A 19,614-nucleotide genomic window follows, 5' to 3' on the forward strand; every position below is an offset into this window, starting at 1 on the left:
GTGCACGTTAGTGTACGTTAGCCCGACAACATGAGGTGGTAAGGGGACATGGCGCTCAGTTGAGGATCGTGTTGGAGACTTTAACTGTTTCCTTCCAAGTCCAGGTGGGCATGGCATTGGCGAAAATTCATTCAAACTCCACGGTAGCACTCTATGGTGGTGTCAATATGTACTAGGCCTCGTGGTGAACACAATGTATGCCGCCATCTTGAATAACGGTGGGCACGTCATCAGATGAAGTCATGGACGACAGCGCTCTCTGCTGGCAGTAGTGTGTACTGAGCCAGTTGGAGTCCAGACCTCCTGGCGAACACACTGGATGGTGGTGCTGTCTCTAATTGTTTAAATAAAGACTGGTGCATGATTTCGATAGTTGACGATTAGCATGCATGTTTGCAGATTCTTTTGGATGAATCATTATTTTGATAATTTAGGAGTTGTGTGGCTCTCTGCATGTAAATGTATTGCATTATGTACGAGGGGTTTGCATGTCTGTAGGCTGTGCAATGCGTTATTTTGACAGTTTACAATTAGTAGGCACGTGTGTAGAGCATTATACATGAGTTATTTAGGAGTAGTTTGTAAGTCTGTATGCTGTGTGGCATATCAGAGCGTGTGTTCTGTATTACTGTGATAAATATACTCCATCCCTAAATAAATTGTTCCAAAATAAATAAAGTACACTCCATCCTCTCTCCAGCAGCCCCGTGTAGGCTGATTCCATTTCGCATGAATCCCTTGGAAGAGGTGGCGGTCAGGTGACTGAGGTTAGTCCGAGTGTCATTTTTTCCAGCAATTTTCTTAGGTTGGTAGCGAAACCCCAAGTGACCTTTCTTTACTGCCAAAATTCAAATTTGGCGCCAGTTCCTAGGAAGAGGTGGCGGTCGGGTGACTTAGGTTAGTGGAAGTAACCCAATTGTTCTATCTTCCCGCGATTTTCTTAGGTTAGTATAGATGACAGTGGTGTGATGCGTTATCCTGTTGGAATTTGAACTTCATGCGATTTTTATGGGGGAGGTGAGGAGGGCGTGGCACTTTCTCACCAAAATTCAAACTTCCCGCCAAAATCCACCATCTTGAATGGCAGCCACCTTGGATGACTTATGTGCTGTTGCGAAGTCTACATGCCGCCATCTAGAATGACGTCATCGCCGCAATCTTGGATACATCTGGCAACAATGCAGAGTGTGCTGATACCCCCTTGTTCCAATACTGTCATTGATACAATTGCCTGTTTCTGATCACGCTTGAGTGTGTCATCCCTCTTTCCTAAACCATATCCTCAAGGTTGTTCTGACATATTCCAACCTCTGATCTTTGTAATTCTGTTAGAGGCAACAGTGGTCTTAAATGACCAGCGGAACAGTTTGGCCGGCCGAAGTGGCCGTGCGGTTCTAGGCGCTGCAGTCTGGAACCGCGAGACCGCTACGGTCGCAGGTTCGAATCCTGCCTCGGGCATGGTTGTGTGTGATGTCCTTAGGTTAGTTAGGTTTAACTAGTTCTAAGTTCTAGGGGACTAATGACCTCAGAAGTTGAGTCCCATAGTGCTCAGAGCCATTTGAACCCATTTTTGAACAGTTTGGATAGAATTTATAAATCTGTCAGGTTTGATTTCATGTGCAAACGGAAGTGCCCAGCAACTTCATTTATTTAAATCAGTAAAGGGTTCACGAATCCTGTTATAAATGAACACCACTAAAACTAAAGTAAGGATAGTAGAGTGGAGTCGAATTAAATCTGGCAATGAAGAGGAAATTAAATTAGTAACTGACACACTAAAAATGTGAACAGTATATGACGGTTGCTTCCTGGCAGAAAAGTAGCTGACTATGGCAGAAGCACGTGGGGTATAAAACGCGACCGACAAAACCAAGAAAAGTGTTTCTGAAGAAGAGAAAGTTATTGATACTAAATATCAATTATCTGTTGCGAATTTTTTTTCTGAAGGAAATTGTCAGGAGTATAGCTTTGTATGAAAGTGGGACGAGGCTGATATAGCTTTCAGACAAAAAGAGAACAGCATATTTTGAAATGTGGCGCTACAAAATAATGTTGACTATTAGATAGGTAGCTCAGTAACTAATATGGAGGTACTGAATCGAACTGGGAAAAAATTATGGCACAGTCTGCATAAAGGAAGGGGTCAGTTGATAGGGCACATCTTAAAGCATCAAGGAATAATCAGTTTCGTAGTGGAGGCAAATGCGGGGCTTAAAAATTGCAGAGGGACACCAGTGCTTGAATAAAGTAAGCAGGTTAAAATGGATGTAGGTTGTTGTAGTTATGCAAAGATTAAGAAGGTTGAACAAAATAGACTAGTTCGAGCGCTGCATCAAACCAGTCTTCGGATCGATAACCAGAACAACAAAAATTACTTTAGTTTACATCACTAGAGAACCTGTCATATTGGCCCTCAAACCGGTTCGTAAGCTCATATCCGCAAACTCACAGATACGAAGTGCAATAGAGTAAAATTGTTCAAATGGCTCTGAGCACTATGGGACTTAAAATCTGTGGTCATCAGTCCCCCCAGAACTTAGGACTACTTAAACCTAACTAACCTAAGGACATCACACACATCCATGCCCGAGGCAGGATTCGAACCTGCGACCGTAGCAGTCCCGCGGTTCCGGACTGAGCGCCTAGAACCGCGAGACCACCGCGGCCGGCTGCAATAGAGTAAGAGCCGGTGACATCTGTTCGCTAGACAGCTGGTCTCAGTGAGCTCACACGTTTAAAGACCGTTAACAGTCCAGTACTGTTAGTTACAATGCCATGACGATGAAGGAGAAAGTTCTACGAAAGTTAGCAGATGGGATGTACGTTCTATTGGACAGACCACTTAAAGATTGCAGTAGGGATAATTTCAAGACACTAATTTTATTATGAACTAGATACTCCCAATACGCCCTCCCACCCACTCCTCCCTCTCCGTCCATTCAGCTTCGCACGAGTGGCACTAAGTATCTATGGACGGACGACTTGTCTGGCGTAGCAATAATTCTGTTTACGGATCATTGCATGCCGGCCGTTGTGACCGAGCGGTTCTAGGCGCTTCAGTCTGGAAATGCGCGACCGCTACGGTCGCAGGTTCGAATCCTTCCTCGGGCATGGATGTGTGTGATGTCCTTAGGTTAGTTAGGTTTAAGTAGTTCTAAGTTCTAGGGGACTGATGACCTCAGATGTTTAAGTCCTATAGTGCTCTAAGCCATTTGAACCATTTGATCATTGCATAGTGTCAAGATAAAAATTCAGAGAATACTTTAGGTAATTGAATATCATCACTGTCACATAAGAAACATTTTTAAGCAGGGTATTGGTGTTTGGAATGACATCTCATGACAATGATGGGAGTTGTGAGCTACTGAAAACCTGGTCCGCCAGTTGGGAAGCCTGTTCGGAACAAGTTATAGTCACTTGCCGGCCGCCCGGCTGCAGTGCTAGTACGGTGCAATCCGCCCTACCGGCAACACTCCTTACACACTAATTCTATACCAAAAAAATCAGTTCTTAATATCTGATACGGCGTGAATCGGAAGTTGTTTAGAAAGTTGGTAGTAGTTAATGCCGGTCTTCAGGTAATGGTAGCCCGCGCCAGCCTGGCGCAGCAATCAGGCGCCAATATGTATGGATTATTCACTGCTAGAAGACAATGGAATGATTTTCACAGCCAAGAGGGACTGTAATTCATTATAATTCACCGAATTTGCACGAAATATTTGTAATTTATGTGCACAAATCTTCTTTGTGAATCAGTCTATCTATTAATGAAAAACGTATCAGTATCCCTGCAATAGTTCTAATCTCAGATGAAAGAGGTGTGCAAGCGCATTTTATTACATTTTTATGAAGTCTTCCATGTCCACTCTTACAGCCATTTGAAATGAGAGTGCTTAAGTTTATTTTCACACCTCTTTCAGTTTCGTAACAATGACGGGTTAAAATTACAAATAAAAGCATTTCTTTCGCTCGTCATCTTATTTCAGTTATTTCGGTTTCACATAAACCCAAAAAGCTCTATTACAGATGAAGATACGCAAAATTCACAGGATGCGTTAAAAGAAAGTTAAAAATGAAAATGCAACGTAAAATAAATTGTTATAAGACACTGAGAAAAAGGCTTTCCTTTAACCTCATCGAAAAATTTGATTAATATTTTTATTTACCAAAGGCACGGCCCATTAAGCTGCAGTTTGGGACTATTCTGTGAATAATAAGTGTATTATTTTCGTCTTTCCTTTTTTGTCCTCCTGTTTAGAAAAAAATTCTTCATTGTTTTGAGGGCTAAGAAATGAGATAGCGAGCTGTTTCCGGCAGAATTACAGGGTATTAATTCTGTTGATGACCTAAGGTAGACCAAAAATGGTTCAAATTGCTCTGAACACTATGGGACTTAACATCCGAGGTCATCAGTCCCCTAGACTTAGAACTACTTAAACCTAACTAACCTAAGGACAGCACACACATCCATGCCCGAGGCAGGATTCGAACCTGCGACCGTAGCAGCAGCGCGGTTCCGGACTGAAGCGCCTAGAACCGCTCGGCCACAACGGCCGGCTACCTAAGGTAGAGACCGAACGCAATATTCATAGTCCTGTGGTCTACGCTCAGCGCCAAAGAGAGGAATGTGAAGCATTACTAATATATATCACATCCTAAAGAATGCACTGAGCGCTCATGAAATAACTTAATAAATTGAGTATGACTACAGCGGACAAAAATTTTGCATCTAGGCAAGTGCCCAGCGAACTGATTGTTTGTTTCCCTGGTCTTTGCGTCACCCTACCTTCGTCCGAGTAGATAGACAACTGGTGACGAAGAGATTTCTCACCCCACAACTTGTCAGTATTTAGCATTATGTTACACAGTAAGGTCTTTTAATATAATATGTTTTCAAACAAACTGCACAGTGTCGTATGAATTCATCCATTTAAAACCGAAATGCTGTCAAGACGCTAATGTTGAAAAGTGGTGACGTGGTGGCCCTATCAAAAGACAGGAAAAAAACTGCTGTGTCGTGTGAAAGTCTCCAAGCGGTGATTTGAGGCGTTCATGTACCAGTTTCCTTAGCAGTGGTCTCCAGCGCACATTGCTAATGTTGCCGGTACAAGATCTTGTCGTGTAAATAATTTTGATCGCCAATAATTGGACGGCAACGGGAGGAGAGGTGGTAACGTAAAGATTCTGATCGCTAGACTACGCTCCAGTGCCCTCTTTTCGCAGAGACACATTCACTTCAGTGATGCGCCACTGTTTACGATAATTCATCGGACGTATGGGAACATTAAGTTCAGGAATTCATTCGTGAAGAGTGAGTCGGCACCGGTACCTATCGGTCCACACTTAACCCACAGCGAAGCAAACACAACATTCCACTAAAAATTACTTCTCCGGTCATTCGCTCGATATACTTACTCACTTATCACTTCATAAAAGACTTGTAGAAAGCAGTGACGTATCGGACACAGCCCAACCACATGGGATCTTGCTCCTGCGAGAGGACCATCCCGTGTGCGGTGATTGTCGAGTGTGGATCACAGTGCGCCACATTTTAGTTCACTTTTTTATATTTATACGAGAGGACAGCAGCCAATTTACCGACGGACTTGCCCTCTCTTTCAACTGACAATCGGATGAATGTGGTATGTGTTTCAACGTTTTGTGACAAGTCCGATTTGTTCCATAAAATTTTAGGAAGAACTTATTGATATGTTATCAGTTTGACAGGCTCATTCGTGTTTTTTTGTAAGTGATCAGCCAGGTATATAGTACCGTGTCATAATTTTAGTTTTCTTTTTGTGTTATATGTGTTTTAATAGACAGCCTTAGAGCATCTGACCAGTTTTACACTTCTTAAAATTTATAAGATAGTGTGACTGTGCGTGTAACCGTGAGTCAGGTTAGGAGTAAGTTAGTGTAATTGTTTCAGTCTTAGAGTTAATCATACCATACTAGAAAAAAGTCATAAATGGTCTCTCTGATCATGATGGGCAAATATTCGCGATTAACAACTTAAATACACATCAGAGTAGTGCTGGTGCTCAACGGGAAACCATGAGAAACATGAATGAGGAAAATATTCAAGAGTTAAAATTACGCCTTCAGGAGACTGATTGGAGGTATGTTTATGTTGCAGGTGATGCTAATACAAAATATAATATTTACTGATAAAAATGGTTCAAATGGCTCTGAGCACTATGGGACTTAACATCTATGGTTATCAGTCCCCTAGAACTTAGAACTACTTAAACCTAACTAACCTAAGGACATCACACAACACCCAGTCATCACGAGGCAGAGAAAATCCCTGACCCCGCCGGGAATCGAACCCGGGAACCAGAGCGCAGGAAGCGAGAACGCTACCGCACGACCACGAGCTGCGGACTATTGATTAAGTATCAGGTATATTTGAAAGTGTCTTCCCAAAAAAGATCTATAGATTACAGGACAAGCAAACAGGCAAGAAACCATGGGTCACCAAAGGCATAAAAATATCATACCAGAGAAAGAGTGAACTGTATATAATATCCAGAAAATCTAATAATCCTCTCCAGCTTAACTGTTATAGGACATAGTGAAAAATTTTAACAAAAATAATTAGTAAATCACAGAGTATGTACGTTACTTCTGAAATTAGCTGTTCAAGTAATAAAATCAGAACGATTTGGAATATAATAAAGAGGGTAACAGCAACTTCACCATCTGACAATGTAAGAACTGCTGTCCTAAAAATTAATGACTAGAAAATAGTTGTTAATAAACAGATAGCAGGCACGTTTAACAACCACCTTTTAACTGTCACTTCTCAAATAAGTTGCAGTGGTGATCTAAGTGAAGCTGCAGATAATCTAAAAATCAACTTCCCTGAAATTTCTACTCATATCATTGTATCATCCATAACTGTCAATGAAATAAAAAATAATTCACTCATTAAAAAGTAAAAGATCTTCAGGTACAGATAACATCTCTAGCAAGCTGTTAAAAGCCTGCAGTATTGAAGTAAGTGTAGTATTTGCTCACATTTAAAACACATCTCTTTGTGAAGGAGTTGTTCAAAAATGGTTCAAATGGCTCTGAGCACTATGGGACTCAACTGCTGTGGTCATAAGTCTCCTAGAACTTAGAACTACTTAAATCTAACTAACCTATGGACACCACACACATCCATGCCCGAGGCAGGATTCGAACCTGCGACCGTAGCGGTTGTGCGGTTCCAGACTGTAGCGCCTTTAACCGCTCGGCCTCTCTGGCCGGCGAGGAGTTGTTCCAGAGAGGATGAAATATGCCATTGTGAGACCTTTTTACAAGTCCGGCGATGCTACAGATGTCACGAATTATCGTCCTGTCTCTCTGTTAACAACATTTTCAAAGGTTCTTGAGAAAGCAGCGTATAACAAGATTGTGGCCCACCTAGATAACCATAATATTATTAACCTTAGACAGATTGGTTTTCAAAAAGGGGTTTCGACAGAGCGAGCCAAATACTCACTCACCAAAGATATCTTTGACTCTATTAACAGTACGATGTCACCAGTTGGTGTCTTCTGTGACCTTTCCAAGGCTTTTGACTGCAAAACACAGCCGGCCGCGGTGGTCTAGCGGTTCTAGGCGCGCAGTCCGGAACCGCGCGACTGCTACGGTCGCAGGTTCGAATCCTGCCTCGGGCATGGATGTGTGTGATGTCCTTAGGTTAGTTAGGTTTAAGTAGTTCTAAGTTCTATGGGACTGATGACCACAGATGTTAAGTCCCATAGTGCTCAGAGCCATTTGCAAAACACAAGATACTCTTAGAGAAGGCCTTGAAGGCCTATCATTATTGAATCAAAGAGTCTATAGGTAATTGGTTAAAATCATATCTCGAAGACAGAAACCAAAAGGTGGTCCTACATGGCTGCAACAATGGATCTCTTAACACAGTGACTTCTGAATGGGGCAAAATACTGCATGGGCTTCCCCAGAGACCTATCCTTGGGCCCTTGCTGTTTTTAATATATGTTAATGATCTGCCCCTGTCCATTAGTAAAAAATGTGAATTCACAATGTTTGCTGATGATACAAGCATTGTGTAGATAGTACTTCCGCAATTGATCTAGAGCCTGATGTTAATGACATACTCAGAGAAGTTACAGCTTGGTTTACAATTAATTCTCTTTCTGTTAATATTTCTAAATAAAATTATTTTATTCAGATCCACACTAAAAATAAAAGTCCAGAAGGCATAACTATTGCACAAGACAACCAGGTACTACAACACGTGCACTCCACTAAATTCCTAGGAGTTCATATCGACAGTAAGCTCAACTGGGAACATTTATGTGTCCTTCACTCTAAAAAGGCTGTCATCAGCAACTTTTACTTTAAGAATCATAGCTTATCTTTGAGACATAACCATTTTATAATCAGCTTATTTTGGGTACTTTCACTCATTAATGAGTTATGGAATAATCTTCTGGGGCGATTCACCAGTCTAAGAAAAATCCTAACACCTCAGAAGCAGAATTATGGGTGGTGTTTCTCCAACAACCTTATGTGTGAAGAGTTCACACAGCTAGGAATACTGACAACAAGTCAGTACATAGACTCTCAGATGAATTTTTTCTTCAAAAACTATGGTCAGTATGAAACGAATTGTTCATACCACAACTATAACACTAGAGGTAAAGATGATCTCCATTTTGAACTAAAAAATTTGTCACTTGTACAGGAGGGAGTAAAGTATGGTGCTATTAAGACTTTTAAGCCACTGCCTAACTAACGTTAAAGAAATATGTGCTTGACCATCCACTGTACTCCTTAGAGGAATTCTTTACCAGAAATAATTAAAAGTTGCCATACACACTTTTAATGCACTTCTTGCATAACAAGATACATCTTGTTATTCATTTATCAGATGAGAGATACGACACTATGTTAATTTTAGACAGTGAATTACAATACTAGATAAATGTTAGCTAGTAAATAAGAAAAATTGATACTTACTATCATTTATATTATTGAACTATGTTATTGTTATACTATAGTATTAATTGTATTTGTATAATTGTATTGACATGTTCCATATCCAAGTGAATTACTCGCATGGACTGATCCATGGAATACTCTTACAAAACAAAAAAAATAATAATTGCTCTCACTTGGTTTATGACAATTGTAACCACATTCTTTCCTGCTATCTTTTCTATGATCGCTGACAACCTCGCCGTTCAGCTCCTATAAACCAGAAATGCACGTACGCGCGCACGCGCCCACACACACACACACACACACACACACACACACACACACAATACGAATCACAGCCACAAGGAATTATCCTACAGTCACAATGCTAGATTTCTGCATTGTGGTAACGCTTATTAACGAGACTAAAACAGACTTTAGTTTGGGACCTACGACTACAGATGAACAAAAGTATTTGTTTACCTTGACAGGTCTCTTATACTTCATCTCTAGTATATTATTTCTCTCGTTGTGATTGACAGTAAATAGTTGCACTTGTTCAACGGATTTTCTGAAATAAAAATGAAAATGTAGTTATACAAAAGTAATCGTAATATCACTCATCGTTATTAAAAGTTGAGGGGTTAGGGTATGAAAAATTTCGTATAAAGAAGTTCATATTCGCGAGTATCCAAGTGCGAATCTTTATGAAGCCCCTTTCTATTTTTATATTGTTTCTAATCTACACATTACACAACTGACCAAGAGTCCATAAATGTATTGTTGGCACAATTACTGTTTGAAAACGATTACAATGCTTCCAACAGTATTTACAGGACTTTCAAAAGTAGCATCATTAGACTGTTTCCCATTTCAGCTTTTTGCAGTTGTACGAGGTGTGGCTAGAAAAAAACCGGACTAGTACTGGTGAAACAATAAAACGAATGCAATAAGGCTGAAAGTCGCGTGGCCTGTCACGTGACTCTCGCTCCGCCTACTGCTCGAGTATCATCTGCCTCCTGCACTCAGTCTGCCCGTGGCGTCTGTTTTAAGTAGTTGACGTTTTGTCTGTGCGTCGGAAAATGTTGAGTGTACAGAAAGAACAGCGTGTTAACATCAAATTTTGTTTCAAACTAGGAAAATCTGCAAGTGAAACGTTTGTAATGTTACAACAAGTGTACGACGATGATTGTTTATCGCGAACACAAGTGTTTGAGTGGTTTAAACGATTTAAAGATGGCCGCGAAGACACCAGTGATGGCACTCGCACTGGCAGACCATTATCAGCAAAAACTGATGCAAACATTGAAAAAATCGGTAAACTTGTTCGACAAGATCGCCGTTTAACAATCAGAGCAGTGTCTGAGTTAACAGGAGTTGACAAGGAAAGTGTTAGGCAGATTTTTCATGAAAGTTTCAACATGAACAAAGTGTGTTCAAAAATGCATCCAAAGTGTCTCACAATTGAACAGAAGGAACGCCGAAGAATGATTTGTTCTGACATCCAGGAAAACATTGAAAGTGATCCCACCTTCTTACAAAATGTTATTACTTGCGATGAATCGTGGTTTTTTACTTACGATCCCGAAAGTAAACGCCAATCGATGCATTGGAAAACTCCTGGTTCTCCACGACAAAAAAAAGCACGAATGTCAAAATCGAAATTCAAGGCAATGATGATTGTTTTTTTTTTGACATCAAAGGGATTGTGCACATTGATTGGGTACCAGAGGGACAAACAGTGAATCAGAATTACTACATTAGCGTCCTGGCTACCCTACGTGAGCGAGTACGGAGAAAACGGAACGATTTGTGGAGAAAAAAGTCATGGATCCTTCACCAAGACAATGCCCCAGCTCACAGTGCGTTGTCAGTGAAGACGTTTTTGGCAAAACACAACATTCCCATCTTAGATCATCCACCCTGCTCACCTGATTTGGCCCCCTGTGACTTTTTTTCTTTTCCCTAAAGTCAAGTCAGCTTTGAAAGGAACTAGATTTGAGACTGTTGAAGCAGTAAAAGAAAAAGCGACGGAAGTAATGTATGGACTTACCGAAAATGATCTGCAGCATTGCTATGAACAGTGGAAAATTCGTATGGAGCGGTGTAGAGACCGAGGAGGAGAGTACATTGAAGGAGATAACATGAAATTGTAAATAATTGTAAATAAATGTTTTTTCCAGCATCAGTCCGGTTCTTTTCTAGCCGCACCTCGTACATGTAACTAGTCACAAAATAGTGTCAATGATCATAGGGCGAACGACCGACGAGTTTTATTTTTAATTCATTAGTAAACATCAAAAATTGCTGTAGCAAAGTCCAGGAACTTCTGTTGCTGATGAACAGAGCCAATGGAGAACACCAAGTTTAGTTGACGTCACCTCTTATGAGAGGTGTAGCACTGCGTTTTAGTGACTGCAACGGGTAGATTCGCGCAGTCTGTAGCGCAGTAGTCATCTGTTTGTTTTGGACGGTCACAGCCAGTCAGCCGCCATCCTTCATGGGTAAGACATCAGGAGACTAGCAAGTGGCATATTTAGCTTTTCTGTTTGTGTTCACAGTTTAATTCTTAAATTATTTGCGTGCTTTCAAAATTTAATTCTTAAGTTCATTGGGTATTTTTGTATTTTGGTGGTACAGTATCGCGTATTGATAATGGTGTGTACTTTCACCCAATCAGTAGCGCAGTAGTCATTTGCTTGTTTGTTTATTTTGGACGGCCAGTAACCGCTGACCACTGCTCAGTCACCTGCAAGCCTACGATAGTGAAGCACCAGGTGACTAGCGAGTGGCATATTTAGCTTTTTCTGTTTGTTTTCAAAGTCTAATTCCGGAGTTAGCAGTAGAAGAGTGGATAGAGTGTGTGCAAGAAGACCTGGCCGCAGTTCCCGAACGGCTGAAGACGCTTATGGCCATGGTCATCCGTCTGCAGGCTGCTGCCTCGGGGTGTGGCACTTCGCTTGGGACACCTCAGGTGTCCCTTGTTGCGTCCACGGGCTCTGTGGTAGAGACACCTTACAGAGTATACGACGAGAGGGATCCGCGCTCACTGCAGGGTGAATGGCGTGTTGTTACGTGGTTGTGTCGTTAGGGGCAGAGTTTGGTTTCTCAGGCCATCCTAAATCCAGATGGGCGACTGGCAGAGATGATGACTGCTGGCGTCCCTTGTGGAATGCAAGCAGAGCTCACAATTTGCAGCATTGTTCCCAGAACTGATCGAAGTCCTTTGGTTTGGAGCCGACTGGAAGGTCTCCGTCGATTCTGTGACAGTCTTAGCTACAGATTTCTGGACCTGCATTATGGAGTGGAGAACTGTAGAACTTCCCTTGATAGATCAGGAGTGCACTACACAAAGGAAGCGGCTACTCAGGTAGCTGAGAACTTGTGGAGTGCACATTCGGGTTTTTAGACTGGGAAGTGCTTTAAAATCCTTTGATGAGTACTCGGCATTTGATACGCACATGGCACAGCCAGACCGCGTACGGAGTAGAGACACTTCGACTGCCAAACTTTTAACAGTAAATTGTCGAAGTATTCGTAACAATGTCCCTGAACTTGCTGCCCTCTAGCACATTTATTACACTCACATTATTCTCGTAAACGAGACCTGACTGAAGCACGAAGTAGAAAGTTCCGAAATATTTATCGAGCCACGGAACTTATACCGAAAAAAGGCAGATTAGATGCCATAACAGGGTCAGCGTTCATTGCAGTCGACAAAAATGTTGTGTCTATCGAGGTCGAAATTGAGTCTGACTTTGAAGTTATCTGGACACGAGTAGCAATGCTAAGTGAGCTCAAGTTAATAATCGTATATTTTTACCGGCCACCTGATTCCACTATAGCAGTTGTGGAACCATTCAAGAAAAGTCAACGTTCAGTAGCGCGGAATTAACCAGATCATGTGGTTTTAGTTGGAGACAGCTTTAATCTACCGACTATAGACTGGGACGTCTATGGATTCACTGCGGGTGATACAGACAGACAGCCTTGTGAAGTAATTTTGAACGTGTTTTCCGAAGACTGACTTTAACAAATAATTAGACAACCCAAACTCATTGGAAATATTTCAGACCTTGTAGCTACAAACAGGCCTGACCTTATCGATAGTCTCGGTATAAAAACAAGGATTAGCGATCATGATGTCATCATAACGACGATGGTTTCTAAAGTTAATAAATCCTTCAAGGAGGCTGGGGAAGTATTTACGCTAGAAAAAGCAGATAAGCAGTTGTTAGCGTCCCACTTAGAAATTCATGCGTCTGTAAGTAAAAAAAAAAAAAAAAAAAAAAATAGTAAGAAACCATTCACGCAGAAGGATCGTATAAACATATCGTCGTTTGACTTTCGTACAAACTCCCGCATTGAGGACAGCCCACATCTCGTGGTCGTGCGGTAGCGTTCTTGCTTCCCACGCCCGGGTTCGATTCCCGGCGGGGTCAGGGATTTTCTCTGCCTCGTGATGGCTGGGTATTGTGTGCTGTCCTTAGGTTAGTTAGGTTTAAGTAGTTCTAAGTTCTAGGGGACTGATGACCATAGATGTTAAGTCCCATAGTGCTCAGAACCATTTTAGCCATTGAGGACACAGAAATAGGCGTCAGTGGAGTCGTGAAGCAACATAAATAGTTGAAAACAAGTAAGTTCCAAGGTCCAGATGAAATTGCAGTTCAGCTGTACAGCGATACCCTGCGGCATTGGTCCCTTACTTAGACTGCATATATTGCGAATTTCTTGCGCAGCGCAAAGTCCCAAGCGGCTGAAAAATAAAGCACAGGTGACTCCTGTATATAATGAGGGTAAAAGAACGGACGCGAATGATTACAGGTCAATATTCTTAACATCAGTATGCTGCAGAATTCTTGGACACATTCCTAGTTTGAACGTAATATATTTCGTTGAGACCGAAATGCTTTTGTCCGAAAATGGGCACGGATTAAGAAAGCGTTGCTCGTGCGAAACTCAGATTGCCCTTTTCTCACATGATAGCCTAGAAACGATGGATGGGGACCAATAGGCAGATTCTATATTCCTGGATTTCCGGAAAGCGTTCATACGGTGCCCCACTGCAGACTGTTGACCCGTGAATACTGTTTAGGTTCCCAGATATGTGAGAGGCTCGAACAGTTTTTAAGTAATATCCTCGACGGCGAGTGTTTGGCAGAGACAAGGGTATCGTTAGGATGGGCCCAAGGAAGTGTGAAAGGACCACACTCATTGTCTATATACATAACTGATCTGACAATACGGTGAGCAGAAATTTACAGCTGTTTGTTGTTAACGCTGTGGTGTACGGGAATTTGTTCTTGAGTGACTGTAGGAGGATACAGGATAACTTAGACAGAATTTAAAGTTCTTGAAATGAACGAAAGATTGCTCTAAATGTAAATTAATGCGGATGAATGCGAAAAACAATCCTGTAACATTCTGAAACAGCCTTAGCAGGGTGCTGCTTGACACAGCCACATGGACTGAATATCTAGGCGTAACATTGCAAGGCGATACGAAATGAAATGAGCATGTAAGGTGGGTAGTAGGGAAGGCGAATGGTCGACTTCGTTTTATTGGGAGAATTTTGGGAAAGTGTATTTCATAGATAAAGGAGACGGCACATGGAACGCTATCGTTATCCGTTATCAAGTAATATTCGAGTGTTTTGAACTCTCAGCAAGACATCAAAGCAGTTCAGAAGTGTGCAGTTAGATTTGTTACCAGTAGGTTCGATCAGCCTGTGTTACGAAGATGCTTCCTGAAGTCACATGGGAATGCCTGAAGGGAAGACGACGCACTTTTCGTGAGACTCTGTTGTGGAAATTCAGAGAACCGGCATTTGAGGCCGACTGCAGAACGAATTTATTGCCACCAACGTATATTTCGGGTAAAGACCACGAAGATAATATGCGAAAAATTAGGGCTCGTAAGGAGGCTTTTAGACACTCGTTTTTCCCTCGTTCTGTTGGCAAGCAGAATAGGAAAGGAAATGACTAGTAATGGTACGTGGTACCCTCCGTCATGCACAGTATGGTTGCTTGTGGAGTATGTATGTAGATGTAGAATACGCGGAGGTTCTATTTTGCTACATGAGAAGCCTAACAATGATATCTGTAACGTCTTAGCAAAGCTATTCGTGTTGATAAGGCAGCTAAAGAAGTCACCTGGACTGCACCAACTGAGCTGCAAAATATCCGTTGTTGCCTCTGTTCGGCGGGCATTTTGCATGAGTGCGGGCCATCGCGGATTCCAGTGGACGGGTATATTCTTAATGTTCAATACGAAGTGCAAAATGTTGAAAACTAATGCACGAATCATTTTAATTTATTCCACTATTGTCTCGATTGTGGTACGTCGGTCTTCGACCACAAGGGCCCCACTTCTCTTGCGATTTCCAGGTGTTGACAGAGAGATGATCTGCCACTTCGTTCTTCGTCATTGACTGTTCTGACCCGACTAGAAGCATCTGCACCACCTATCCACTGTGCCATATGATGTTGCATTCTTGTCGTACACTTTACTAACTCAGCAACAACTGTTGCAGCGTCGTTCCCCTTCAGAGGCACAAAATGAATTAGCGCACAATACTGCACTTTATCGCTGTGCAGCGCCATCTTGGTCCCTCTACTCCAGCAGTTTGGTACGGTACTGTGGCGCAGAAATTTCAATGTTTACCATTACTGCAAGCATACATGTACCTGCAAACAATCAAAAAATTAATTACGTAAACATACGTCTTTATGATGATAATTAAAATTGTAGCTATCTTTTGTACTGTAGCGCTCGTTGCTATAATTCTGCTACTTGACGTAACTACTAGAGCAGCACTTCGCTACCATGTCCATATCGGTGCACTAGCACAACTGCTTGGTCAATAGCCAGTGGTATTACTGTACCCTGGAACGCTTTGGTGGCACTGTGGCACGGGCAGAAAGTAATACCATGGGCGTCTGCTTAGTGAAAAGCCTGCCCTGATGCATATATCTAGTGGCCGTCCAGCTGACATCGAATCAGCAACCACTGTAGAGCGGGCTACCACTGTGAGCGCGTCGTCGCTCATCCGGCACCCGCTGGAGCAACATTCTCCATTCCCCATACTATGGGACTGCCTGCTTGGTGGGAGGAGGCGGGCACCTGCACCGCTAGGCCAAGGATCACTCTGAGGCCCTCCCAGCTGAAGATCCGCTGGGCTTCTGCCAATGCCAAATACCATTCAAGTGCTCGTTGCTGCTATAGTTCTGCTTTCCATAGTTAGCTAGCACAATATTTCGCCTCCAGTCTCATATTGATAATACACTGGCTGAACTGCTTGGTCAATGCTGAAACCCGGGACGCTCTGGCGACATTGTGGCAGATGGTGTATGTAACGCCTCGGGATGGGGAGGGGGGGAGAGGATGGAGAGCGTTGTTTATCATCGAATCTGCCGTAACACGCATAAAAACTGGCCATCCACCCAGCAAGTAGCATGGAATCGGCATCGGCAACTATTGAAGAGTGGGCGTCGTCGCTCACCCATCACTTGTAGGAGCAGCTATCTCCATTCGCCATTCCACATGAATGCCTGCTAGAGGGTCTAACTGTGGCACTGATGAGCTGAGGGTCGAACCGAGTCCTCTCAGCCGTCAATCCACTGGGCATCCACTAATGCCAGACACCACCAATCAGATGCAAGGCCGGGGTTCGTATCCGAATGTCACCACCGCCGACGCATCCCACGGCGGACCGCCAGCACGTCTTGCTAACGACCTAGACCGTAGCGCCAGCATCTGACGCAGTTCCACGACACACCCCAGGAAAGCTTGCCGTGCAGGGTCGCCACGCTACTGGGTTGTGCTGGGCGTAGCAGCCTGTAGGCTTCTCCACGACTATGTATCTTCCATCAAGGACGGTGGGTTCGAAGCTTACTCCACACCCATCGGACGTTTCTTCTGCAGTAAATTGTTGAAATAAATAAATGAATCAGCTAACTGCAAGGTGAATGTGACTGCAACTACGCTCGCCTACCCACTAAAGAACCCGAGCTCTCACAGTGCAGTCCAGAAGGTTAAATATTGTAACCATCTTGATTGTTACCTTTGTGGTGAGCAAATGTGGATGGAATGTTCATCAGCTTACACAGCAGAAGGCATGATGAGGCGTCGCAACCCTCTAGACCAGGGGTCGTCGACGCCTTAGTACTTGCAGCAGAGCGAAGCCTTTGGCACTGAGGAACTGCACATCAACATTTACTCATATATTTAAACCTTTCGTTTTACTTCAATACAAAGAAATGAATATGTGGCATAATAAAATTTTTATTTCACTAATTTAAGCACTTTTACGAATAACAAGTCCTTCTGTAATAAAAGTGAACTAAAATTTTTGCATCACTACCTACTTATGCCGTAGGTTACAGCGAGACTGACACAGTTACCTGGGTGCTCAATTTTGTTTTCACTAACAAGCGGACCATCAGACCCGTTAATCACGGATTTTGAGCCGGCTGGTTTGGCCGAGCGCTTCTAGGAGCTTCAGTCTGGAACCGCGCGACCGCTATGGTCGCAGGTTCGAATCCTGCCTCGGGAATGGATGTGTGTGATGTCATTAGGTTCGTTAGGTTTAAGTAGTTCTAGGTTCTAGGGGGCTGATGACCTCAGATGTTAAGTCCCATAGTGCTCGGAGCCATTTGAACCATTTTTGAACGGATTTTGATGAATCTTGGTTATGTTGTAGAGGGACCAGTTCTGAGAACCGGGCTAGCCGCTTTTCATGCGACGGCCCTAGTTTTCGAGAAAATCGATGTTAAAGTTTTATGCATAGCCGATCTCGCATACCCGTAACGTGAGATCTGTTGATCGACTAGTTGATTCACAAATTAAAAAAAGAAATGATTGTAACTTACACGAAATCAGGGTAGTTCACAAAAGTGCTGTATGAAGAGTATCCAAAATCTGTCATTTTTCCGTACGTGGGAGAAGAAAAATTTCCTTCTATTAATGATTATTGCGGAGGGCAGACTGATCAGTCAATTTACGACCATATCTTTGTAAATGAAGGAAAAGTATCCACCTGCACAATAAAAATCATCCCATTGAAATGTAACACACTTTGCCTAAAATGTGATGTTTATTTTTAAAGGTAGGTTATAATTTTCAAGCAAAAAGTTCAAAATATTTCCGACTTCCTAAAGACTAATAGGAAAATCACAACATCTCCAGAAAAGAGAGGGAGAAATCGCAAGGAAAAGGAACCAAACCTGTAACTGACTACACTCTATCAAATAATAAAGAAGTTATGTAGGACGTAAAGGTTCTAGGCCATTTCATTGTTGGTATTGATCTTATACTAGTAAGATATAGGGGAAAATATACACATTGCTAGAATGAAACAGATTTATCAGGCAGGAAATAAAAAACGAGGTAATGAGAAGACGTCTAAAAACAGGGAGTTCTAATGGATTAGAGTAAGCAACAAGCACAGAATATTAGGAAACAAAGATTATCTGTAAATGTAAGGAACAATAATTACCGAAGATACTCATGGAAGCAGCAAAAAATATCGCAATTACGAACGAAGACAAAGAAAAGTAAATCTGTAAATCTGAAATGGAACAAGGCAGGTACTAAAAAAAAAAAAAAAAAAAAAAAAAGCCACACAGTATGAAGAAAACAAAACGGACACTCTACGTTGAGTAGACACTATAGTCCATTAATTAAAATGAGGAATGAGACAGCCCACCCACTGCAAAGAGAAAAGAATTCTTTAAGTGTCTCAGTAGCTCAGAAAATAAGTCAAAACGCCCAGCTGGTTCGCAATGAAAATGGCGATATTTTCCAAGTCATGTCAGGGGCTATGTAAAAATCCGTTCGAGGTATGAAGAAATAATGGACGTCGGGAAGAGATGACTTTTCAATACAAGTTATTGACGTAGGAGAAATCTGTGCAAAAGGAACTTGGAACATTATTTACAGAACTATTGCAAAAGCTCACAGTTCCTCGAAACTGGGATAATGCTGTAATTATTATGATTCATAACAAAAGAAGATCCCACCACATAAAAGTATAGTCCTATATATCACTTGTCCATAATATGCAAGATATTCATCGTCATTTTCCGTATAGAAAAATTTTGCCACGTGAGTAGAGTGGCATTGTTGGTACGAACACGAATTTTGCCGATATTAGTATCAGCATTGCTGGAATTCTGACATCATCGCATCCAACCACGTGCGTCAAGGCCATGACATCATGACTCCAAGAATTCTGTCGTCATCATATCCGGCCATGTGTACCAAGGCCATCCGCCTCCCACTACCCGTGCCACCAGCGCCCTCACCCCTGCGCCCCCAGCGTCACCGCCACCGCATGCCCGTGATCATCGATATCATCATGATGTCAGCTAATTGCATGCAAGCTCAGTTCCTCACTCTCTGAGCAATTTTAATTCGACTGCTGTGTGCACTTCAAGGATGAAGGTGCTCCCACTACTTTCTGGTAATATGCTCTCCATTCTCGCCCAGTACTTGGGTATTTGTTATACTAAATTAATATCTTTGCCCAAAAGTATCCGAACAATCTAATGACATCACAAATGTGTTACACACAAGTGTCACGTTGATGTAACATTGGCATCTCAAATGAAATACACACTGATGTAATGCCGCATCAATGTCTATAATTAATTTAGTGCTCAAAAGTGCCTGTGT

At 42.2% G+C, this 19,614-nt stretch overlaps 1 protein-coding gene across 1 annotated transcript in view; it reads right to left on the bottom strand.

Annotated features, from left to right (window-relative positions):
• LOC124722330 (sodium channel protein Nach-like) overlaps window positions 1-19,614 on the bottom strand; it is a 73,111-nt gene that overhangs the window by 37,586 nt on the left and 15,911 nt on the right. The window contains exon 4 of the mRNA XM_047247506.1: window positions 9,424-9,511. Coding sequence (XP_047103462.1) covers window positions 9,424-9,511 — 88 coding nt within the window. The remainder of the gene's footprint in view (window positions 1-9,423; window positions 9,512-19,614) is intronic.

The sequence above is a fragment of the Schistocerca piceifrons genome, chromosome X (genome assembly GCF_021461385.2).
Source record: "Schistocerca piceifrons isolate TAMUIC-IGC-003096 chromosome X, iqSchPice1.1, whole genome shotgun sequence".
In the NCBI taxonomy this organism is placed as follows: Eukaryota; Metazoa; Arthropoda; class Insecta; order Orthoptera; family Acrididae; genus Schistocerca; species Schistocerca piceifrons.